The sequence below is a fragment of the Cavia porcellus genome, unplaced genomic scaffold, assembly GCF_034190915.1.
Source record: "Cavia porcellus strain 051 isolate PalLab524CR breed Dunkin Hartley unplaced genomic scaffold, mCavPor4.1 scaffold_1, whole genome shotgun sequence".
In the NCBI taxonomy this organism is placed as follows: Eukaryota; Metazoa; Chordata; class Mammalia; order Rodentia; family Caviidae; genus Cavia; species Cavia porcellus.
In genome coordinates this window covers 176,293,954-176,318,855 of record NW_026947484.1, presented here as the reverse complement: position 1 = coordinate 176,318,855, position 24,902 = coordinate 176,293,954, and the positions used below count along the sequence as shown (strand labels likewise).

At 38.9% G+C, this 24,902-nt stretch overlaps 2 protein-coding genes and 1 pseudogene across 6 annotated transcripts in view; 2 read left to right on the top strand and 1 right to left on the bottom strand.

Moving 5' to 3' along the window:
• Nucleotides 1–610, bottom strand: part of Ptbp3 (polypyrimidine tract binding protein 3) — a 97,910-nt gene extending 97,300 nt beyond the window's left edge. For 2 of the 5 annotated variants that reach the window (XM_063260745.1, XM_063260748.1), the window contains exon 1: nt 463–610. Coding sequence is in view for 2 of the 5 variants with exons in the window: in XM_063260750.1 (XP_063116820.1) it covers nt 463–470 (8 nt within the window). In the remaining 3 variants the exon portion in view is untranslated. The remainder of the gene's footprint in view (nt 1–462) is intronic. The other 3 variants (XM_063260750.1, XM_063260753.1, XM_063260772.1) reach the window with 2 other exon arrangements.
• On the top strand, nt 31–24,812 carry LOC134478691 (skin secretory protein xP2-like). The gene is made up of 2 exons (XM_063260802.1): nt 31–1,001; nt 24,682–24,812. Exon 1 carries the CDS (start codon nt 255–257, stop codon nt 999–1,001), a length of 747 nt encoding a protein of 248 aa, XP_063116872.1. The 5' UTR covers nt 31–254; the 3' UTR covers nt 24,682–24,812.
• LOC111755200 (U2 spliceosomal RNA) lies at nt 14,469–14,637 on the top strand (annotated as a pseudogene).
• Nucleotides 24,813–24,902: the final 90 nt, after the last annotated feature.

Genomic DNA, 24,902 nt, shown 5'->3' with positions numbered 1-24,902 from the left:
GCGGCCACTCACTCGCCCGGCCGCGGGGAGCGCCGCGCCGCCCGCCCCACCCCGCCGGTAAACAGCACCTCCCAAGCCGGAGCACGCGCGCCGCCCCCGCCTCCCCCAGCGCCGCGCACCATTTTCTGAGAGGAAGTGTCGAGAGACCGCCCGGCTACTGGAGTCGGGCGCGCAGGGCGGACCCCTGCGCCAACGGCCGGACAGAGCTTCCCTCCGCTTCCCGGTGTGTGCCGTGAGGGTGTGAAGGGGCGGACATGACGGGGGTGCAGCGTGCAGGAAGAAGCGGCTCCAGCCGACGGCGCCTCCGTGATGCGGGGATCCCCACCAAGCGCCCGGAAGCCCCGCCGTCGGGCTCGACCGGGGCTGCTCCGAAAGCCAACGGCTCCCCGGCCTCGGCGAGTCCGGCCGCGAGCAGAGAGGAAGCGGGGCCGGCGCAGCCCACTGCGGCCGCCTTGCACTTACCCATCCATGGCCCAGATCGAAGAGCACAACTGACGGGCTCGCCGCCAGCGCAGGAAGCAGGCGGCGGCAGCTGGGTGGCTTCGGGCACCGGCGAGCGGCGCCTCTCCGGAGCCCCGGCCGGTCGGAGGTGGAAGGAAGAGTGGGAAACAGGGGCGGGGACCGAGCACGCTCCCGCCACCACCGCGCCCCCGCCTTCCCAGCCCGCGAGCGCGTCCCCGCCTCGCCTGGCTCCACCCCCTCAGCGTCGACGCCCTCCCTCGGGTCCCGCCCCTGCGCTCCTGCCCACCCTCGGCTCGGCTCCAAGGCGCCCTCTTCCCGCCGGCTGCGCCGCGCCCCGCCTTCTAGCCCACCTCTCTGCGCGCGTGCGCGCCCCCACCCTCGCGCCGGCGTTCGCGGGAGCGCGCGCCTTGTGTTTCGCGCTCGGGTGCCCGCCCTCTCGCGGCCCCGCGGGCCTTCCGGCTTCGCGTCCAGGGGCGGCCAGACTTCAACACTTCCCCCTGCTGGCGGGAAGAGCTTTGGGACTCGACTCCGGGGAGTAGGTAGGAGTGTCCCGCCGAAGCCCCGGGTCCCTGGGTGGACGGCGTTGTCGGCGGCATGCAGGAGTCGGGCGCTGGCAGTGGTCTCCGGAGCTTTGGGCCCCGCAGTCGAGCGACTCAGATTCAAGGCCGTGGTGGGGGCGACCCCTCGCGTGCGCCGAACCGGACCCTCCAGTGGAGTTCGACCGCTGGGCCCCGCACTAGGCTGATACGTGTGGTTGGAAAGAGAAAGAGCTGGCAGAGACTGCCCTGAACTGGAGACATTGTCGTTTTTATTCAGTTTGAGTCTCAAGGCTTTTCTGCTCAACGATCTGAGATTGAATTCACATGAAACTTTCATTGCATAAATATGGTAATGGCCATTGTATGCCAGCAGTTTATAATTTACTCATCCTTCCGGGGGCGGGGGTTGGCTGGTACAGAGAGACACGACTTCTAGGAAAGGATTATTATCGGTTCTCAGATAAACGTACACGAGTAGAGTGATTTATCCTGTGTCACAGCCAGGAAACGTTTGCAACAAAATCCTTTGGTGTAAGCAAAAATATATATATTTACTATATATGTAAAGTAGCTATGATTTTCTATATAAAATATTTATCTATATATAGAGTGTAACGTGACAGCACGCAGGGTTTTTTTCCCCCGCTTTTCTAGTCAGACTAGTTGGCTGAAGTTGAAATGTTTTACAGTTCGCAGATCGCCAACATGAGAGCCTATCCTCAACGAAAATTGTAACCTGCTCGCAAAAATTTTAACCCCACAATTGGAAAAACAAGTTGCAACTACAACTATCTGCCCTTGCTGGTTTCCTGCTTTTAAATAAGTGGGTGCAAGCCACATCTAGTGGTTAATGCCTATAGTCCCAGTACTTGGGAGGCTGAGGTAAGAGGATCCCTGTGAGTGGGAGGCCAGCTTGAACTGCAAAATGAAACTGTCTCAAAAAGACAATAAATTAATTCATTAAGTAGGTGCTACTAAAAACGTTTAACTTAAAGGCTCCTGTTACTCTTTATTATTTACTGTATGCCAGGCACTGTAGAGATACATAACAAAATCAGGTTCTGGTCTTCATGGTTGAATGGATTCCTCAGTCAGTTTGTGTCTTTTTTTTTAACCAAAGACAATTTTCAAATACAGTAGCTAGGGTATCTAATTCAGTGAGGGCTTTTTGTAGTACTATGTATCTAAGCTCACTCCCTCCTTCCAAAATGTCTTGGGTGTTAAGTTCAAATTTCAGTTACATTTGTAAACACTGCCTCCCTTCATTGCCAAATGGAATTTTAAAATAACAAGATAAGTAGCTGATGCAGTCTTTTCGTTGCTGCAGGTGAGATAATTCTGTTGATGAAATTTCTTGTTTTTAGATGTGCAATTAGTATATAAATGCTCATGTTGAAAATGTAAACAACATTAATGTTAAGTTTTTCACTCTGGAAGGCAGAGGAAGAAAGATCACATCGAATGTTTGAGCCTGGGCAGTTTAATAACTTACCAAGACCCTAAAATAAAACATTTTTAAAGTTCCCCTCCAAAGTTTTTATTTTTCTTCCCAAACCATGATAACCACTAACAATTTGGTGTGCAGCCTTTTTAGACCTGTCTTCTTTATTTTTTCAGTATGGTTCTTTCAGTCTATTCTTTTAAATACTGCATAATATTTCACAATTTATATGCCACCTTTTCCGAAATTGTGGAAATTTGCATTATTCCTATTCAGTGTAACAGTGTTGCAGAAAGCATGTATATTTGAACACCTATGTGCACCACCTGATTATGTATGAGGAATAGATTACTAGAAGTAGAGCTGTAGAACAAAGGGTATAACAGGCTCCTCAGATTTTATAAACACTGTGTTCCCAAAATGATTCAAAATAGACCATATCAATTTACTTATTTTAAAAAAAAAAAGCACACTTGTAGTCCCAGCACTCTGAGAGACTGAGATAGGAGAGTCACAAGTTCAAGCTCATTCTAGGCAATTTAGTGAGCCTTTGCCTCAAAATTCAAAATTAGAAGAAGGCTGGGGGTATAGCTGAGTGCAAAGACCTTGGGTTTAATCCCTACTAAGGAAAGAAAAAAGAAAAAGTTATGTCTCAGCCCTATTCCTTAATTAATATAACAAATATCATTTTTTTAAAACAATGAAATATGTTTGAAACTCATTTTCCATACTGACAGTCATCCTCGAATGTCTGCAGTGTAAAGACAATGTACCTGAATAAATAAAATTAACAAAACTACAAATGTACAAAACATTCAGGGCCTACTTTATAGTACAGCCCTAGATAAAAGTTTACAACAAAAAAACAATACGTTCTCTAGGCCCTAAATTCAAAGAATTTATGGATTGACTCTTGAGTTTGTGATTGAAACAGTGTTTCTTCAAGGCTGAAATTTAGAATTGCCTAGTTATTCCAATAACCTGCATAATAATATGGATGAGGGTTGGCTTAATGTCACTTCAGCAGAAGTTTATGAATTTCTGGGATAGTCAGGTATTATCCATGTGATCTTGGCATGTAAACTTTGTGTTTGGTATACTGGCTACTTTATGTTAAAGAGGCTTTATACTTTGAAAAGAAAGTTCTAAGTAATTGTTTATAAACTTAATATTTTTTATCTTTCTTGTGTTTTTTTTTCCTGATTTGCCTAAGAAATTTTCCTGAAATACCTTTATCTGATAAAAGATACACCACATTTAGTACTGTTTGAACAAAATGTAACCTTTGCACATGTGCCTTAAACTATTCCAGTATGTAGTGGTTAATATTTAATCAACATTTACCCTATTCACGTTTACAGGTGAGGCTTCTTAACACAAAGTAATAACAACATGCCAAGACATAATCAAAAATAACTCCAGCCACTAGGAGAATCTGAGAATGTCAACATTTTAATACCATTTTATCCCACAACAGATACAAAATCATAGTCACTAACATGGGTTCCCTAAGATAGAAACCTCTAAAGTCGGGGGGGGGGGGCAATATAAAAAGGTTACATGCTGTATAATTCCATAACGTCCTCAATTTGACAAAATTATAAAGAAGGGGAAAAGGTGAGTGGTTGCAAGAGATTAAGAACAGGGTGGGAAGGAGTGTAGGGGACGTGAATGGCTGCATTTATAAAGGACTAGCACGTCAAGGGAGATGTTTGTAATAAAACCATTCTGAATCTAACAACTATGAGGCTGATTATGCAAATCTGTACATGATAAAATTGCATGAATCTTTAGACAAAGTGCATGTAAAATGGCAAGATCTGAAGATTCATGGGTTGCACTGAGGGTAGAAGAAATAAATGGATGGAAAGAAAATGAGGAAAGTCCTAATTTTAAAATTGTACTTTTAAGAAAACTGCAACTGCAGGACACAGAGTTACCCAATGTTATCCATATCTGTACTTCATATCTACTTTAGGCATGTTTGTGCTCTCAAAGCTTTTTTCTTCCAGCCTCATCACACTCAAAACCCATAAATTAACCTACCTGATAAAGTAAACAGCAGAAATTCGACTTTAGAATGAAGAAACAGATTCAAAATGTTCAAAGAATGTTTTCAGGCAAAATATCTGTATCACATATCTTAAGGGATACCTCCAAGAACACATATAAACCCTCAATCTCAGCTCATAATGCAGCTCTTTCTTGAGGGCTCACATTCCATTGTCTCTGAATGTGTACTTCTTTAACTCTTCCTAGTATAATATAAGTATGCCTCTCACTGATACATCTTAAAATTGTTTTTCTGTGATAAAAGTCAAGTGCCTATTTGAGCCAGGTGTGGTAGTGTACTCCTATAATCCCAGCCCTTGGGGAGGCTGAGTCAGGAGGATGGCAAATTGGAGGGGGCGGTTAATTTAGTGATTTGGGGAGAGCCTGTCTCAAGATTTTAAAAAATTAGAAACCTACTTGGCAGATGAGTTGAGGGCCTTATCTCCTCTTTGGAGGAACTCCTCAGACTTGTGACCACCCATGTTATTGTCCTGGTTTTGATAGTATATTGTAGTTATTACTAGGAAAGTGTTGTTGGAGGAAAGTGACCAGAGGGTACACAGGACCTCTTTGTGCTATTTTTTAAAACTTCACATGAATCTACAATTTTTTCAAAATTGATAAAAAACAAATCTTGTCTGAGCATTTCCTTACTGTTTGTTATCTATTCAATACATGAGCAATAACAATATTCAGAGGCCTAAAAAAATGTAGGATTTTAATTCATATTTTCCAGGCTACATCACGTGGGTAGTGAGACAGGGTTATGATAGCTGACACACACCAAGTCTAACAGGCTGCCTATTCGGGTGAATTATGAGCCTTTCTTCCAAGTCCTTCCCAGCTACTTGAGAAGGTGGCATAAAAGTGTCTCTTGTAGGCTCACTGACCTCTCAGCTTCCATGACTCATACCAACTTTTCTCATCCCATCATGGCCCTCTTGTAAGCATCTCCACATTGAAGCTCCTCACATGCCCAAGACTCATGAGTCCATACACAAAGTGCTGTTTGCTCTCATTGACCTATAATTCAGGTTTCTAGCCCATGCCAAAGTTGCATTGGACTTTCTGGAGAACTTTTTCTGAAAATAATTCCTTTTCCTTCTCTTTTTGTCATAGTAAATCACCCAAGTCCCAATGTCTTGCAGAGTTGTTTTTTGAGACAAGATCTCTGTTTTCCAAGCTGGTCTCAAACTCATGGTCCTACTTCTCTAGCCTCCCAAACAGCTGAGGATTACAAGCATTTGCCACTGTGCCTGACTGTCTCCCAAAGATTTATGGGGCAAAGGGATTGAGGAAAGAAAGGGAAATCGTTGGGAAAGGGTTTTTAAAAAGAATCATGTTGTATTATGTATACATACCTGGCCTCTAAGGTGAATGTAAACTTCATGTATTGCAAACAAGTACTAATAAAATAGAAAAAAATAAAAATGTGCAGAGGTTTTTTCCTAAACTGGGCAGAGTGAGTGATGTCCATAATTCTAGCACTCTGGGACACTAAAGCAGGAGGATCACAAGCTCAGGCACAATCCAGGCAATTTTGCAACACTCTGTTTCTATAAATACAAATAAACCAAGAACTGGGAATGTAAAGGACTGAGTTCAACCCCCAGTACCACAAAAAATAAAACAAAACAAAAAAAATGGAGCTTTTTATTTTTATTCAGAGAAAGGCCTCTTTTAGAATCTAGGTATGAATTCATGGTTGTGAGCCAAAGAACAACCTAAGAAAATACTACAGTACTTTAAGATTATCATTCATCCTAGTGGCAATCTCTTATTCTTAAAATGGGGACCCCTATCCTCTACCTTGAGGATGAATTCTTAAAGTAGATGTCTCTGGGGTCAGTCATCAACCCAAGCCATTAGAGGATTAGAGAGTTTGAACTTTCAGCCCACCTATGAACCACCAGGAAAGGAGAGTTGGAACTCCATTCCACACAAGGAGTGTGAACATTATGTACTATAAACCTATTAAGAAAGAAAATGATCTGAAATAGGGCACATGGGAGGGTAGAGATTAAACTATAAAACCTCTTACGGCAGGTGCTGTAGCTAAGACCCCAGGTTCAATCCCCAGAAACCAAAGAAACAAAACTCTTGAACAACCAGGTTTGACAAACTTCCAGATTGCTGAACACATGGTGGTTCTTGGGAGTTGTGCCCAAGGAAGGCACCACGCTCATACCTTGCCCTAGGCATCTCTTCCATCTGGTTGTTCTAAGGTGTATCCTATACATTTATATAACAAACCCTGAGAAGTAAAAGTATGTTGAGTTCTGCAAAAAATTCCAGAAAATTACTGAACCAAAGGAGGGTTTTGTGGGATCTTCCAGTGTATAGTCAGTGCTCAGAAGCAAAATTCTAAACTAGGTAGACAGGGTCAGAATTTAATTGAATTACAAGACATGCAGTTCCCAATCAGTGTCTGCTGAAGAATTGTTTGGTGGGGAGAAAAGGGTTCTCTACACAGCAGGTCACAGATGTGTCCTGTGTTGTGTTAGAGGATTGAGAAACTGTTTTCCTCAAGTGTTTGGCAGTGCTACAGATCAAACCCAGGTCTAAGCACACCCATTACCTTTGGGCTACATCCCTAGTACTTCCTTAAGTGTTTTTTTTTAATTTGTTTTTTGTTATAGTTGTTATTGCAGCAGTTGGAATCAAATCCAGGGCCTTCTTATTGAGCTACAGGCCCCCAGAATCCTGGAATTACCTGTGTCAGCTTGCTTGTGTTATTTTTTATTAATAACTGCTTGGAATCCACAATGATTACATTAATTGTGGCGAGGTGGAATCTGTACATAGCACATCTTCATGTTTGTTTTTAAATGTATGTAGTATTTAAAAGAATTTTACAGTTTTAAATAAACATTTTAGAGCAATTATAAATTTACAGAAAACATTTAAATATTATAGGGTTCTTATGTGCCCTTTACCCACTTTTTTGTCATTATTACCACCTTACATTAGGAAAATACATTTGGTACATTTAAAGAATCAACACTGCCCTAGAGATGAAGCTCAGAGGTACTCATAGTTTGTAGAAATTTCAGTCCATAGTTGTCTGGTTCTAAGGCAGGGCAGCAAGGCAGAGGGGCGTGGTAGAGGAGAAACAGTTCATGGCATTGGTAGGCAGGAGGCAGCTAGACTTTCTTCTTCTTCCTCTTTTTATTCTATCCAGGCCACAAGCATATTGTTTGGTGTCACCCAAATCCAGGGTGGGTCTTCTTTAGTAAACCTATCCTCCACACCCAAAACTTTGCTAAGCTGATTATTGGGCTACTCCAGTATCACATACCCATGATCCAGGACCACAGATCCATAATCAAGTCTGAAAGAATCCCACTGATACCATCCTGAGCAGAAACTCCTCTAAACTACCACCTGAGGGCTCATAACATTATCAACCCTGCTACTGATAGCAACCACTGCTCCATGTGCTTTCCCAAATCTTGTCCTTGGGCAACCATTATAGCTTGTGCTCTCTCAAGCCTTGATCTTGGCAGGTAGCTACAACCCTCTTTCACTGAACTAACCCCTCCTATTGCCCTTATTTCCTGTATAACAGTGGATGGTCTGTTCTCTAGTGCCAGAATGGTCTTCTCAGGTTAGTCCTGAAACCTGTGCTGTTGAGCTTGTACCTCTGTTTTTTCTCCTTTTTTTTCTACTACAGTCACATTCCAAAAGCCCTACCTATGAGTACATGAAGATATGGGGGAATATCTAGACATAAGATATAACATTCTGTCCCTGGCCCCTGACAGACTTATGTACATTACTTTATATAAAATGCATTTAGTTCCTAAAAGTTGCCTTAGAGAAATACTAAGAATTTCAGCATTGCTGAGAAGTCCAAGTCCAAATTCTCCTTTGAGGTTTCAGGCAAATTCTTAGCAAAGAAGTCCTGCAAAAATTAAAAGAAAATTAACACTTCCAGCACACAGTGGCACAAGAAAAATGTCATTCCAAAAGGTAGACATAGGGGTATAGAAAGAATTGGGACCAAAGCAAGGCCAAAACTTAAACATTAAATCTCATACATCCATGCCCAGCATTCAGGGCAATCTGTGGCAAGATGTGAACTTCAAACGGCTTGGGTGGTCCTGCCCCCATGGTACTGCCAGTGGCTATAGCCCTCATGGCTTCTTGCTTGGGTAGATTTTGCTCACTCCATGTGGTTTTCTTCAGACAATCTATGTCTCTAACTTCTCTGACTTTCTGGGGTCTCCATTGGAATTTCTGCTTTACACTCACAGTTTTATATATTGCCTCTCAGGGGGACACTGCCTGGGTTCCCAGGCCACCTTCTAAAATCTAGGTGAAAGCTTTCCTGATTCTGAATTTCTTACATTCTGTATACACCTAAAACCAGCACCACATGGTCTGCAGCTGCTGGAGTGGTAACCAGGACTCTTCCTCTCCTGGGCAGCATACAGAGGTGCATGGCAGAAGAGTCCAATACCTGGACGGTTGATTACTATGAACACAATCCAGAGCAACAAATTCTCTAGGGCTTTGTCTTTCTGGAACATGGTGCCCTGCCACTCTTCGTTTCACCCTTACAACCTTAAAAATCTAAAAGACAGAGCCCTGCTTTCTTGTGATGCCATCTATTCCATTATTGTGTTCCAAAGTACTTGGCTTTTTAATGCTACTCTTTTCAGCAGCCTAGTTCTCCTCTGCTCTACCTTTGCAGGCCAGGACTTTATCTGAGCTTACTTTCTGGCCAAATTCAAAACTTTTTGAATCATTCTGCTAGACTGATTTTTTTTTTTTTTTTATCGAACATCAAACTCAAGACCTCATACTTACTAGACAAGCACTTAAGCCAGTGAGCTAAATGCCCTGCCCTGGACTGTTTGCCCTTAATTCTTAAGGTACAGTTGGCTAAAAGCCCTCAACAGGAGCCATGCCACTGCCTCAGCATTAGTCTGCCTTAAAATTTCTTCCATCATAATAATTATTCTACTGCCTTTAATCTGCAGTGTTTCTGTACATGAAGAAAATAAAGAGAAATTTTCTACCAAAACATAGCACACATGGCCTGGAGTCCAATTGCCTATGTAATCCTTGTTCTTAACTAAAATCTGAGTCTTACAGGCTGCATTTCTATCAGCATTCTGCTCTTCTGAGAGCCAATGAGAATCTCTCACCAAGCCTGGTTTACAGCATTCCAAGGCTGCTTCTTAGCGAATGATATCTCCAAACCTTTCCAAATTCTTCCTGCAAGCCAATTCCAAAGGCTTTTGACCCACATGTCCAGGTAGCATCCTAGAAACGACGCCACTTCTCTGATACCTAAATTCATCCTAGTTACCTTCATTCCTGGGACAAAATATCAATATCCAAAAGTTAAAGGAGAAAATGTTTCTTTTAACTCACAGGTTTGAGAGGTTTGAATCTGTAACTGACTGGTTCCAAGGCAGCATAGCCGAGGGTCATGGCAGGAGAGAAACAGTCCATGGCATGGCAGGCAGGAGGCAGCATGTGGGAATCAAGAGAATAGAAGGGATATATATATATATATATATACCCTTCCAGTGCACACTTGCCTTTTCTCACCAGGTTTCACATACCAACATCACGCCCAGCTACAAACCCAGTCAGTGGGTTAACTCAGTATCACACACCTGTAGTCTAGTCACCTCCTCAAAGCCCCACTTAGGACCACATGAGACTGGGGAGGGGAGCATATCTAGATATGTCATAACAACACTTTATTAAGATTTCTTTCATTTTTGCCTAATAGTGTTTTTCTACTCCCCAGATCCCATTCAAGATATCCCAGTGCATTAAATCATCATGCCCTTTTAGGATCTTCTTGGCTGTAATAATTTCTTTGACTTTGATGGTTTTGAACAATATTATGTATTTTGTAGAATGTTCTTCAGCTGAAATGTGTCTGGGTTTTTTGGGTCCATAAAGATATCAAAACTACATATTATGGGGCCTGGGGATTTAGATAAAAAATATAAGCACCTACCTTACAAGTGTGTGGTCATGAGTTTGATCCCTGGTACCAAAACAAAAAACAAAAAAACTACATTATTATTAGCCAAGCATGGTGGTGCATGCCTGTAATACCAGCACTTGGTAGGCGGAGGCAGGAGGATCGCTGTGAGTTTGAGGTCAGCCTGGGCTAAATAGCAAGTTCAAGGCCAGTCTGAGCTACATAGCAAAACCCTGTTTTAAAGAACAAACAAACAATGACAAACAACTACACATTGTTGACATTACTCTTTATAGCTGATGTTGTAAGGGCATAATTATATGATTAATAAAGACAGTTATAAAATAATAAACATATGGATTTGTCAATAATAAGTCAAATTCACATAGTAGCCTCTGTCTATGCTCCTGCTGCCTGTCACATAAACACCCTGCTGATTTGATCAGCCTTTGACTGTCTGGGTCCAGGTGTCTTTCTTCTGATAATGTGATGGGCCAATTTGACTCTTCTCAGTTTATGTTCCTTCACTAAGAAAATATACTGCTTCTAAATGGCTTCATGGACTTTGATTGGAGCTAAGTAACCCAGTCAAGGATACTTTTTAACTCTGCTTGCTCTGTTTGAACCCCCTTTCCTCATCCCCAGGATGTTCTTATGTTATGACATTCAATTTCTTTTAAACAAATATATTTAGAGTTAGTTTTCCTAACAATATATGACTTAATTCAATTCATATAATCAATCTGTAATGTCTTGTATTTCCTGCTTGTAACAATATTTAAACTGGACTCAAAACTGGCTCTTTGCTTGTTTGATCTGGGCTAGTTTCCAGTAGCCTGCTAGTATAATAAACTGTTATATTCTAATCCTGTAGTACAAAGAGTCTTCCATTTGGTTTGATACTGGTTTTTCTGTAACAATATGAACCTTCAATACCTGATTGAGATAGTAGTGTTTGTTAGGATTCATCATTGTAAAATCATTTCAGTGTTTTCCCTTTCCACGCTGTATCTTCAGAAAGAAGTCTTTACATGCAGCTCACATGGAAGAAATGGAAAATATACTCTGCATCCTTGGGGGGGGGTAGTATTCATAGAAATTATTTGTAATTCTTCTGCTGAAGTGTTTGTCATTTTCTCTTCCATTTATTTACATGTTGTGGAATATCCCACTCCGGCCCACCAGGGAATATCCATTCTAATCTTTTTCTTCTTTCTTTTAGCACTATCCTTGTGCCTTACAGCTTTTACCTTATAGTCAGTACTTACACTGTTCAGTATATTTTGATCAATGATTGTATATCTATCATACTTTGCAGATCATCATTAACCCTTCAGCTTCCCTTTGATTCTAGTCGCAGGTCAGGAAACAGAATCCTGGAATATAAAAATGTGTGCCACAAACCAGGCATGGTGGCACATCCCTGTAATCTCAGCACTTGAGAGACTGAGGCAGGAGAATCGTTTGCAAGTTCAAGATCAGCCTGGGCTACAAAGTGAGCCCAAGGCCAGCCTGAACTGCATTAGTGAGACCCTGTCTCAAAAAGACAAAAAAAAAAAAAAAAAAAAAAAAAAAAAAGTGTGCCACATTGTCTCTTTTTCAGTACTACCTTTCCTGTCATCTAGGAATGGGATACAAAGCAGTGTTTAATTTTTCCATGGCCCACTATGGCCCTAGTCACATTTTAGGTTGCTACTGAGTCTTCAGGAATACAGTGTCTGACTGACTTGAAAAAACAAAACACTGAGTTACCATTTGGAAACATTCTTGTCATACACTATGTTCCTTAGTTTTGGTATAAATTGAAAGGTAGTCTTCATAGTTTGTCACATGGTTTATATCAGTTCCATGTCATCATTATAGCTAAAATTTCTTCTTTGGTTGTGATTCACCTTTGTTCATTTTCCTAGAGTGCATGCTTTCTTAGAAGTTATATAACCTTTAATGATTTAATTGAAATATTTATATTTTTCTCCTGCAGCCATAGATATTGTTCTTTTTCCAGCCCTTAATATGGTTCCCTCCTTGCTTATCTAGCCCTAATCAGTTAAATTACTTGTGATTTGTTCCAATCTTTTCAAAGAAGAGGAGATGGAAGCAACAGTCATAAATTACCAAAGAAAACAGGACAACCCCCTTTCTTTGCCTTTGTTTCTCTTTTCCTTTCCTTTCAAATTTGAGTTATGTTATATATAACTCAAGTTATCCTATTGTGTTAAAAGAATTGATTTATTTTTCCTGGGTTGGCATTCCATTTGTTTATAGAGATATGAAGTCAATAAATATTATAGATGCCTATAATATTTTCATTGTTTGTCTGTGATACAAAGTAGTTTCTTTTCAGGCATGTGAGACCGTATCTCCAATAGGAAATATAAATTTTGTTTTTTAACTAGAACAAAGCATTCACTGTGGTCACAATTCAAACATGTCCTTTTTTTGACGTAACCATTTAACAGAAAGCCATGTGAATTAGTTAGAGTATATCTATTTTCTATTTCCTGATTTGCCCTTTGTTGAAATAATTGCCTTGTGCAAAAAGCAGACCACAGACTACAAGGTCAATGGGAAGTTCCTGGGATGCCAGACCACTGAATAGAGTCGTTCTCTCTTCCCAGTACGGGCCTGAAAAATGTTTAACTGCTGTTGAGCCCACAGGGCACCAGGGAATGTTCAACCTTGAACAAGCAAACAAGCAAAAGGTCAGTCTAGAAAAAACAATCTGGAAATCTTCTGTATGCGAATAGGTTATTTATGTTAGTGGAAAAGCATACCTCCTTCCCATGCTAGCTCTATCTCTGGGGGTGGAAGATTACTTGTATGAGAGGATGATAAGTCTTCATATTGTCTCTCTTCTACCCAAGCAGTGGGAGCATGAGCCTTAATGAAAAATGTAATTTTGTAGAGGGCAGTAGGAGAATGACACCTACAAGAATTTAATTTGGCACGGAGTAAAGATAAGGGGTATTTCCAAAGCTTGATTTTTATGTAGCAAAGCAGAGGACATTAAGAAGTAGATGGCTCAATTATGTAGCCTGGTTCTTAAGGTAATTTCAAAGATCTTTTTAAAAATGCCCGTTAGGCACAATCTGAAAGCTAGACGATAAAAAGAACTGATTGTTCTACCATTATAAGTGAGGAGACACAAAGCTACACTGATTATAGAAGAATAAAATGTTTCTCTTTCCCAGCATGAAAAGAATACATATCCCCAATACAGTGCTGTTTCGCAGAATTAATGCCAGCCTTTGAGAGATGGGGGTGTGTTTAATGTAATAGTTACTTAGTGGACACCAGGAAAAATTAGATGGAAATATCTTCAAAGGAACTGCACTTAAACTGCATACACCCATCTTATCCTCTCTTGCTAAAATTATACTGTAAATCTAAATAGAATAAATAATTAATTGAGACTTGAGGAAAAGTTTGATATGGGAAAAGAGGCTAGATCATCAAACCTTACGTGTGGGTGATGGGATCTCCTAGAAGGATGTACAGATATTAAAGGCATTTCCCCCCAGTGCTAGGGATCTAAACCAGAGAAATAATTATAAATTTGTAACTCAATGCGTCAGCATCCAGTTGTATAAAACAAACTTGATGAGACACACTATAATCAACACTAGGTGGGAACTTTAACACCTTACTTTCATCAATGGATAGATCATCCATACTAAAAGTCAATAAAGAAAGATTGGAGTTAGATGATACATATTATAGAACAAATGTATGGAAAGGACATTTACATAACATGTCATCCAGTAGTGGCAGAATATGAATTCTCATCAGCACAAGGATCATTCTCCAAAATAGACCATGTGCAAAGCCACAATATAAATCTCAACAAATTTTAAAAATTCATAGCATGTATCTTCCCTGACTACAATAGGATAAGAATTGAGTCACCAAAAGAAACTTTACAAATGGTATAAATACATGTAAATTAACATTCTCTTGAATGAACAAGTTGTTGGAAAAATAAAAAGGGAAATTAAAAAAAATTACTTGAAAGAAAGAAAATGAAATCACTTTTTGGCCTTTTGGCTAAGATCAAGTGTAGTATCTGTTCTTATAAGTTTAATATCTGAGAACAATATATTAAATGGATTTTTGCACGTAGAAAATGGTGGTTGCTTCATGTACTGCATGCACTGACCTGGTATTGCAGTCCCTCCAGGAATGGTGCATTCCCCTGGGGGAATAAATCTGTGTGAGAGGAAAAAGGAAACTGAAAGCAAAACACGCTAAGAGTTATGATATATAGTGAAAGCAGTATTAAAAAGGAAGTTTATAGCAATAAGTGCCTACACCAACAAAATAGAAAGATTTCAAATAAATAACCTAAACTCCTAAAGAACTAGAAAAACAAAACAAAAATAGAATTAGTAGAAGGGTCAGGCATGGGCCGGGGATTTAGTTCAGCAGCATGATCACTGGCCTAGTAAGCACGAGCTCATGAATTCAACCCCCAGTACCAAAAAAAAAGACCAGGCATGGTGGCACAGCCTGTAATGATAGAACTGTGTCAAAAAATAATAGAAGAAAAAAAGAAATAACAAACATAAAGAGAATAAATGAAATAAAACTGAAATTAATACAAAGATCAATAAAACAGAGTCTTTTTGAAAAGATAACAAAATTGACAAAGCTTTAGCTAGACTAAGAAAAAAAAGAGAAAACCCAAATGAATGAAGTCAGAAGCGGAAAAGAAGACATTACAGCTGACATCACAGAAACTGAGTGTGGAAGTACAAGGCTGTAATCCTAGCTCGCAGGAGGCTGAGACAGGAGGACTGCAGTAAGTTTAAGTGCACTGTGGCTGCATAGTGAGTTCAAGGTCAGCCTGAACTATATATTGAGAACTTGTCTCTAAAAATACAAATAGACAAAAACAAACAGCTGACACGACAGAAATATAAAGATTCATTAGAGACAACTATATGACAACAAATTGGAAAACCTAGAAGAAATGGAAAACTTCTGGACATATATACCAGAAATAAATGGTGAGGACATAAAAACTTGAAAAGACCAATAAGAAATAACAAGATTGAGTCAATATTAGAAAGTCCCTTTACAAAAGCCCAGGACCAGATATCTTTCTTTCCCCTCCAATCACATTTTATTAGTAGATTTTAGACATAATAATGAGCACACTAATCATAGGTGATTTGTACCTGTATGTGATAGAACTTGTGTTTTCCCCCATTCCCTCACGCTCCTTCAACCCCTCCAGCCCTCCCTGTTTACAATATTGTCTCCATGTTTTCCTTCTTTTCTCATTTTTTACCTTTCCCTTCTTTCCTCTCCCTTCCCTACTCCTTGTTCCCCTCCCCATTTGAATATTTTCTCCCTATTTTACAATATTTATTATATAGGACCAGATAGCATCACTGTTGAGTTTTCACAAACTTTTGAAGAACTAATGCCAGTTCTTGTTAAACTATCCTAAACATTTAAAAGTTTCAAACTTATTCTATAAAACCAGCATTACACTGATACCAACACCAGACAAGAACATAAAAAGAAAGCTGTAGACCAATATCTGATGAACAAAAGTTCTTAGCCAAAGTGTTAGCAAATTGAATTCAACTGTACACAAAAAAATGATTATATACCATAGATGCAGGATAAACATATCAGTAAATGTAATACATCACAGCAAGGATGTGATAAAAATTATATGTTCATCTCAATACAGTAAAAAATAAAATTCAACATCTCTTCATGATAAAAATTTTCTAAAATTAGTTGCAAAAGGAATGTAGTTTTGCTAGGGATTTAGCTCAGGATGTAAGCGCCTGCCTGGCAAGTGCAAGGTCATGAGTTCTATCCCTGGTTCCAAAAAAAAAAAAAAAAAAGAGGAGTGTAGTTTAAAACATATGACAGACCCACAACTTACATTATATTGAATGAAGAAAACAAAATTGTTTCCTCTTAGGTCAGGAAAAAAACCGAGTATGTTTACTTTCACAACATTTATTCAACGTGAAGTGGTGAGAAATCCTCATGGGGACAAGAGACAGAGTGATTGGCGCCTTAATCCCTACTTGTTACTCACTGAAGGTCAAGGCATGACTGTCTCCCTGTCTTCCCTTGCCAACAACCCAGAGAATGTGCCCTCCCCTGTACTGCCAGGACCTGCTGTGTTATAAGAGCAGGGGAGATGCTTGGATATCTCCAAGGGTGAGAATTACACCAGGAAGCAATCTGCTAAAACATGGAGAGTTAAGGAATTCTACATTCATAAGTCAGTGGGAGAATAACCAGGCCCCAACCTGCTCAGCAACACCTTGAAAGCTTGTCTCTTACCTCATTAAAGGACCATCAGAGTGGTGCCCCTTCAGCTCTTCCCAAGCAGAAATCTCTTCCCCATTTTTGTTTCCTTTTCTCAACTTAAGCTTTTGCTGCAAAATTGTGCTGTTTTATTTACACGATCACTGAAGCATGTTCTTACATACATCTATTATCGTCTACAGTATTGGGAGTCTTAATCGGAACAAGAATAGCAAAAAGAAACAAAAGAAAAAACACACAAATTGAGAGAGAGGAAGACAGAGAGAGAGAGAGAGAGAGAGAGAGAGAGAGAGAGAGAGAGAGAGAGAAAGAGAGACCATCCAAATAGGAATGGAAAAGATCAAATTATTCCTGTTCACAGATGGTGTCATTTTGTATAGATTCCACCAAAATCTCTTAAATCGATGAATGAATTCAGTAAGGTTTCAAGGTACAAAATCAACATGAAAAAAATCACTGGCTTTGTTTATACACTAATAATGAAATTGCTAAGAAAGGAATCAAGAAAGCAATCTCATCAACACTAGCAAAAAATCAATAAGTAAATGAAATAGGAATAAAAGTAATCTAAAAGTGAATGGTTTCTACAACAAAAATTAAAAATACTAATGCAGGAAATTGAAGATAAACACACAATGTATACAATGAAAAGGCACCCATGTTCATGGATTGGAAGAATCAGTATTACTAAAATGTTAACACTACCCAAAACAATCCACGGATTCAATACAATTCCTGTCAAAATGCCAATAACATTTTTCACAGAAATACAAAAAAAGACAAACCTCTAAAATTTATATGAAAGAATTTTATATGAAACCACAAAACACCCAAAATAACCAAAGGATTGCTGAGCAGAAAGAATGAAACTAGAGGCATATAATACTTGACTTCAAAATGTGCTACAGTGCATGCCTTTAGTGCCAACTGCTGAGAGGTTGAGATAGGAGGATTGCCACAAATTCGGGGCCAGCCTGGACTACAGCGTGAGTTCAAGGCTACCTGTAACTACATAGTGAGACTCTATCCCAAAAAACCAAACCAAACCAAAACCCAACCAAAAAAAAAAAAATTACAAAGTGATAGCAGAGTAGGATAGCAGTGGTGGAAAAATAGATACAGAGATCAGTGGAACACAGTAGACCCAGGAATAAATCCACAAATTTATTGACAAATGATTTTCAATAAAAGGCAGCATGTGCATATATTGGGAAAGGAAAGTCCTTCCACAAAATAGTTCTGAGAAAACAGGATAGCTATATGTAGAAGAAACTAGACCTCTATCTTATCATAAATGAAAATCAATTCAAATTGTTTTTTTTTTTAATATCTTTTTATCAGTACCAGGGATTGAACTCACGACCGCCTGCTTGCAAGGCAGGTGCTTATGCCGCTGAGCTAAATCCCCAGCCCCAATCAATTCAAATTGTATCAAATACTTAAAACCTAAAATTATGAAGTATCTTGAAGAAAACACAGAGGAAATATTTTAGAGCAACAGTGTATTGTATAGGACACCAAAGCCCTGGAAACAAAAGCAGAAGTTGACCAGTGGGATCACATCAAACTAAAAAGCTTTGGTATAGCAAATGAAACCCACAGAGTAAAAAGACAACCTGCAGACTGGGAGAAAATATTTTCAAACTATTCATCTGACAAGGGATTAATTTCTAGAACTTATATAGGGAATTCAACAGCAAAAATAATCTGATTTTACAAAGGACAAATAAACTGGATGAACATTTCTCAAAAGAAGACATGAAAATGATTGACAAGTATGTGAAAAGTGCTCAACATTATCAGGGGATGGGAACATTACCTCACCCTGTTAGAATGATTATCACCACAAACCATAACAAATGCAGCTGGGCATGGTGGCAACACTCTGGGAGACTGAGGCAGAAATGTAAGGTTGAACCCAGCCTGGACAACTTAACACGACCCTATCAATAAAAATAAAAACTTAAATAAATAAATAGGACTGGGGATATGACTCAGGGTGATGGCCCAGGATTCAGTCTCTAGTGCCCCTGCCCTCCAATGCCAGTGAGCTAAAGAGAAAGGGTAGTCCTCATCTGCTGTTGTCAGGGATGTAAATTAGTGAAATATGCACTCTTCTCAGACACCAGAGGCGCAACATGATCCGGCAGGCCCACTACTGGGTACCTTTCTAAGGAACTGAAATCAGCATGTTGAAGAGACATATGCATTCACACACTATTCACAACAACCAAGATCTGGAATCAACTGCGGTGTTGGTGACTGGATGCATGAATGAGGAACATGTGATCCATACACATAATAGGATATTATTCAGACTTATAAAAGAATGGACCCTTGGGGTTTTTCATATTGTGGGTGGAAGTGGGGGACATAATTTTAAGTAAAATAAGATTAGTACAGAAAGACATGTTTCATGAGGCTGCATGTTCTAACTAATTTGCGGAAGCTAAAATCTCAATCTCAAAGAAATACAGAATGTTGGTTACAGAGTGTGGGAAGGGCATTGGGAAAAGAGAAACGGAGACAGGACAGTTAATGGGTGCAGGGGTACAGTTGGATAGGAGGATTAACCTCTATTGTTTTATATATAGCACAGTAGGATAATTATGATTGACAAAAATTAATTGACTATTTCAAACTAGCTAGTAGAGAACATTTAAAATGTTTTCAACACAAAGAAATGATGTGTCTGAGGTGATAAATACACCAATCATACTTATCAGACCATTACACATTGTGTACATATATTGAAATATATGTGTACATATATATTGAAATATATTGTGTACATATATTGAAATGTGATCTTGTACCCTAAAAATATACATATATGTATTTACATACATATGTATTATATATACATATATATGTATTAACATGTATATATGCATATATATGTATTAACTAAAAATATATTTTAAAATAACAAATGACAAAATTTTAGTTAGAATTTATTTTAAACTTACAGAAAAGTTGGCAGGAGGAGGGGTGGCAAAAAAAAAAAACCTTACAGAAAAGTTGCAAGTGTAATATAAGGAATTTTCATACACCTTTACCCCAGATGACAGTTTTTTCCTACATCTGTTTTAGCATCCTCAGTAAGTAAATTGAGATTCATACACACACCTAATCACGTGTGCACACACACACAGCCATTTTGTCCTCAATCTTGTGAGAGAAGACATTTGTTTCCCTCTACCACTTAATATTTCACAGTAGGAAAACAGACATTTTCTTATATAACCCATTTCAGTTGTCAAATCAATGAATTATCAATTGAATAGTTTAATCTGTAGTAAACCATATCCCAGGTGATTAATTGTACTAGTAGTATTCTTTGCAGCAATTAACTTTTTATACACAACCCACTTCAGGTCATATCTTGCTCATCATTTCTTCTTTTATCTATTAAACTAAGCTACTCTGCAGCCTTTTGTTATTTTTTACAACATTGAAAATTTAAAATTCTCAAAAAAAAAAAATTTAAAATTCTCATTAAAATTCTCTGTGACTGTGTAAACAACTGGGGCAGTCCACCTTTTGGGGGGCAAGTGGCAGTGTCTGGAGACATTTTTGGCTGGTAACACTCAAAGGCCTAGATGTGGATGGGGTGGTGGTTTACAAGCATATGAATGTATGTAATACTACTGAGCTTTACACTTAACTATAGTTAATATAATTTACATTAGGTACATTTTACCACAATAGCTGAAAAACTAAGGTTTAATTTTGGTATGTACAGAATACAGGCAGGGAGCCCTGCTTAACTGCATTACAGTTAATACACTGGGGGCTGGGGATTTAGCTCAGTGGCATAAGCGCCTGCCTTGCAAGCAGGCAGTCGTGAGTTCGATCCCTGGTACCGATAAAAAAAGAAAAAGACAAAAAAACAACAACAAAAAACCAAACCAAAAACAAAACAAAAAACAGTTAATGCATTGGAGCCTCCTACAACAAAGGATTACTCAACATAAACACTCAGTAGTGCCAAGGTTGAGAAATTCTTGTGTAAATTTGTGTGTAAACTTGCGGGGTTGGAGGAACTAGGGTTTGAACTCAGCCCATGTACTGAGCTACGTTCTTGATCTTTTAAATTATTTTTTATTTTTTGTTTTTGAGACAGGATCTTACTAACTGGCATAATTGCCCAGTCTGGGCTTGAGGTTTTGAGCCTCCTGACTCAGCCTCAGCAGAATGCTGGAATTGTAGGCGTGTTCCATTACTCCTGGCTCCAGTATTTGTTACATTCCATCTTTTTAATTTGTAATCATCCTAGTGAGTGTAAAATGATCATCTCCAAAGGTTGGTATTAAAGGAGAACTTTCATTTTCTTTTGATTATTGGAACTATGCATCATCAGAAAGATACAGATTAAAATATATAGTTAATATTCAACAGTTACCAACTAGATAATGACTGGTGATATTAAAGCAAGAAAAGATAGCCAGGAGTCCTGTAAGAAAGGTTTGGTACATTATCAGAAATAACTGCCACACCATCAAAACTTCAGGGATTTCTCAGGTGAGTCTGAGGCATGAAATGCCTTGTGGGTAAAGGAAATGGATGTTTTTAGGAGATCCTCAAACCTCCCAAACTCATTGAAAATGTGCGTTCTTGGTTGCACTCTATTGTTGGCTTCTGACTAATCATTACATTTGGCTGAAGCAACCTAAAATATATTAAAAAGTAAGTTGAAAAATCATAGTGGCAAGTAGTGATACCACAAAAGCAGTGTTTTTCAAATGGTAGTTACCATTTTATTGATCAATGAATCAATTTACTGTGTGTACTGTAGTAGATTATGATTAGCTTTTTAAAGACACAGATTCAAATAGAATCGAAAACTATGTGCATGTTGAGTCTGCTTAACAAAATTATGTAAGTGTGTAAATTGCAGGCAACAAATTTTCTAAACTGTATAATTCAGTAATATTCGGATTTGTTGACCACAGTCCACTTAAAGAAATGATTACATTATCCAGAATAATTTAGTAATAAAGGAATTTTAAATGTATATATTTTCTTATTTACCTTTTATATCATTGTTCATAAATTGTCTGGCTATATTATGAAATTTGAATTTTAAAGTTACAGTGCCATCTGGTGGTTATTTTGAGCATATTTTAAAAATTTCCTTAGAGTACAGCTAGATGCCAGTAGAAGGAAGGTACTTATGTGTAACTTGAGAAAGGGCCAAACTGTATTCTAAAGCTGCTGCATAATTTTACATTTCCTCCAGCAATGTTAACCAACTTCTCCATATCCTGGCCAACACTTTTTTATCAGCTTTTTGTAACCATGCTACTGGATGTAAGGTAGAATCACATTGTGGTGGTTTTTGTAGCATTGGGAATTAAAACCAGAAGCTTTGCACTAAGCTACATACCCAACCTTTTTGTATTTTTTATTGTGTCTGGCTAAGTAGCTAAGTTGCCTATGCTTGGCTTTAATTTACGGTCTTATTCCCTCACCCTCCTGTAGGGTCCTTGTGGTCTTGATGTGCATTTCCTTTATAAGTAATGTTGGTGAGTACTTTTGCACATGATCTTTGGCCCTTTATATGTCTTGTTTGTGACTTGTCTATTCAGATCCTTTTTTTTTTTTGAGACAAGAGTCTTCATTGGGTTGCCCAGGGTGGTCCTCTACTCTTGGACTCCTGCCTCTTCCTCTCAAGTAGCTAGGAGAATACGCTCCTTGCCCATGTTTGAATTGGGTTATCTTTCTATTGCTATTTTGTAAGAACTCTATATATACTGCATACTTGACCTGTATCAGACTTGTGAATCTTTTCTCCCATTGTATGGATTGTCATTTTATTTTCTGGATGCTGTCCTGTGATGCTCAAAAAGTTTTAATCTGACAAAGTCCATTATTTTTGTCTTTTCTTTGGTTTTTGTGCTTTTGGCAACATATAGGAATCCATTGCCAAATCCAAGATCATGAAGATTTACTTATTTATTTATTTAGGCAATAAGGACTGAATTCAAAGTTTTCTTGCTGAGCTATATCACTTGCTCATTTTTTTCTTTATGATGAGATAGGGTCTCTTTAAATCATTAAATTGCCTGAGTTGGGCTTGAACTCTTTTTCTTTCTTTTTTTTTTTTTTTTTTTTGGTACCAGGGAATGAACTCAGGACCTTGCATTTGCCAAGCAGGCACTTATGCCTGCTGAGCTAAACCCCAGGCCCTGGCCTTGAACTCTTAATGAAGGTTTATCTTGTTATTTTCTTTGCTTTTTTTTTTTGTACCGGGGATTGAACTCACAACCTTGCACTTGCCAGGCAGGCACTATGCTGCTCAGCTAAACCCCCAGCTTGATATTTTCTTTTAAGAGCTTTTTATAAAAGAATAAAGTATGAGACATATTTCACCTCACCTGTGCATATACAGTTACTAGACTATACTTGTTCAAACAATGATCTTGGCATGCCTGTAGAAAATAAATTGGCCATAGGTTTATATCTAGACTCTCTCTTTTTTTTCTTGTGCTGGGAATTGAAACCAGGGCTTTCCACGTGCTAGACCAGTGCGTGAAGACTGGCTGAGATCCATATGTATGACTGAGATCGCAGGAAGGATGAAGGAAAAGAAAGTGGAAGCAAGCAGTGCTCTTTTAGGTGACACAGAATTTGCCAAACTCACTGCTGCTTTTTCATTGGCAGAAAGTTAATCTCATGATCACACTTTAATGCAAGAGTAACACAGCTAAATGTGTTACTATGGATGAAGGCATAAGTGGGTTTAGGGGGACAACAGTGGTCTGTCACAGGAGTCCTGCTCTTACCTTATCTTTGGGAACACCACCCTCCCAGGAATTTACACCAGAAACCTGGCAATCATCCCTGACACCGTCCTCCTACTCTCCCTCCACACCAGATCATTGTAAAACTGATGGGTTCTCTTTAAATTCCTACTATTCCTTCTAGATCAGGTTATTTACTACTTTTCTTTACATTATTGTAGACTTCTGTGTCTCCATCTACACGCAGGAAAAGCCAGAAGTATTCTTCCTAAAGTGTTCTACGCTAAAATTGCTTATCTTCTAAAATAGATCTAATTACGTTCCCAAATCTTCTCCTTTCCCATCTCATATTAATTTAATGCTAGAGTAATCAAGGTAATGGTGTAGAATCTGGTCAAGATAACTCCAAATCAAATTTTAGCCAATATTGAATTTAATAGGTTTAAATTGGCCTACTATAATGACTTTAAATAATTTAGGAATAAATTTACTTTCTATGAAGACCACTAAAAAAAAAAAAAAAAAAAAAAAAAAAACTCCCAAGGGTGAGTGGAGAGTAATGCTTTGCTTTCTTTTCTAATTAAGTTTTTCTCAACATTTTCTAAAGCAGAATTTATGTAGTCTAAAAATTACACGGGCCAGTCAACATACTTTCATAAGCACAACAATCTTGTCCTTTTTGTTCTGTGTCTCAAGTGACCAAAGCATGCTAGTATTTGTTGAATAAGTAAATTCCTTTGGAGCCTTTAAGAATTATAACGTGAGAAGGTGGGGATTTAGCTCAGCGGTGTAAGCGCCAGTCTGGCAATGCGAGTAATGAGTTGGATCCCTGGTACCAAAAAAGAAAAAAAAAAAAAAAAAAAAGAAAAAAAAGAAAGAAAGAAAGAAAGAAAGAACCTCGTAAACCTCAAATTCCTATATGAGCACATATATATGTAAATAAGCCAGTTAGGGCTCATAATGAACAGAACAGTATAAATCCCACCTCAAGAGTACTTTCCTTAACTAGCTTTGTAAAAATAATCTCTTTACCATACCTCTACAAAATGCAAAAACCAACTTCTTCATTTCAAATCTGTCAGTTTTTAGTTCGTTTAGCTGTTATGTGCAAGTTATACTCCCCAAAGTGATAGCGAACGCTAGAATTCGTCGTATAACAGCATTTATTCCAAGAGTAAACATTTTCTTTTCCAGCACTGGTTCTTCCTGTGGAAATTTACTATGAATTCGTTAGTTTGCAAAGATCTTTGTTCCACAAGCTGCTCCTTCACCGCAAGCTGAACTGCTCCCACCGCACGACGGCTGCGAGAGGGCACCTGCAGGAGCCCAGGACCGAGGTGGGCTGTGGACGGCGAACACAGCCAAAGAATCCAGGTCAGTCCCTGGTTGATCAAGGTCTGCAGTGTAATACTCAG

What these genes read in the sequence shown, in the direction of transcription:
- LOC134478691 (XM_063260802.1), top strand. Translation starts at nt 255, where the DNA reads ATGACGGGGGTGCAGCGTGCAGGAAGAAGCGGCTCCAGCCGACGGCGC.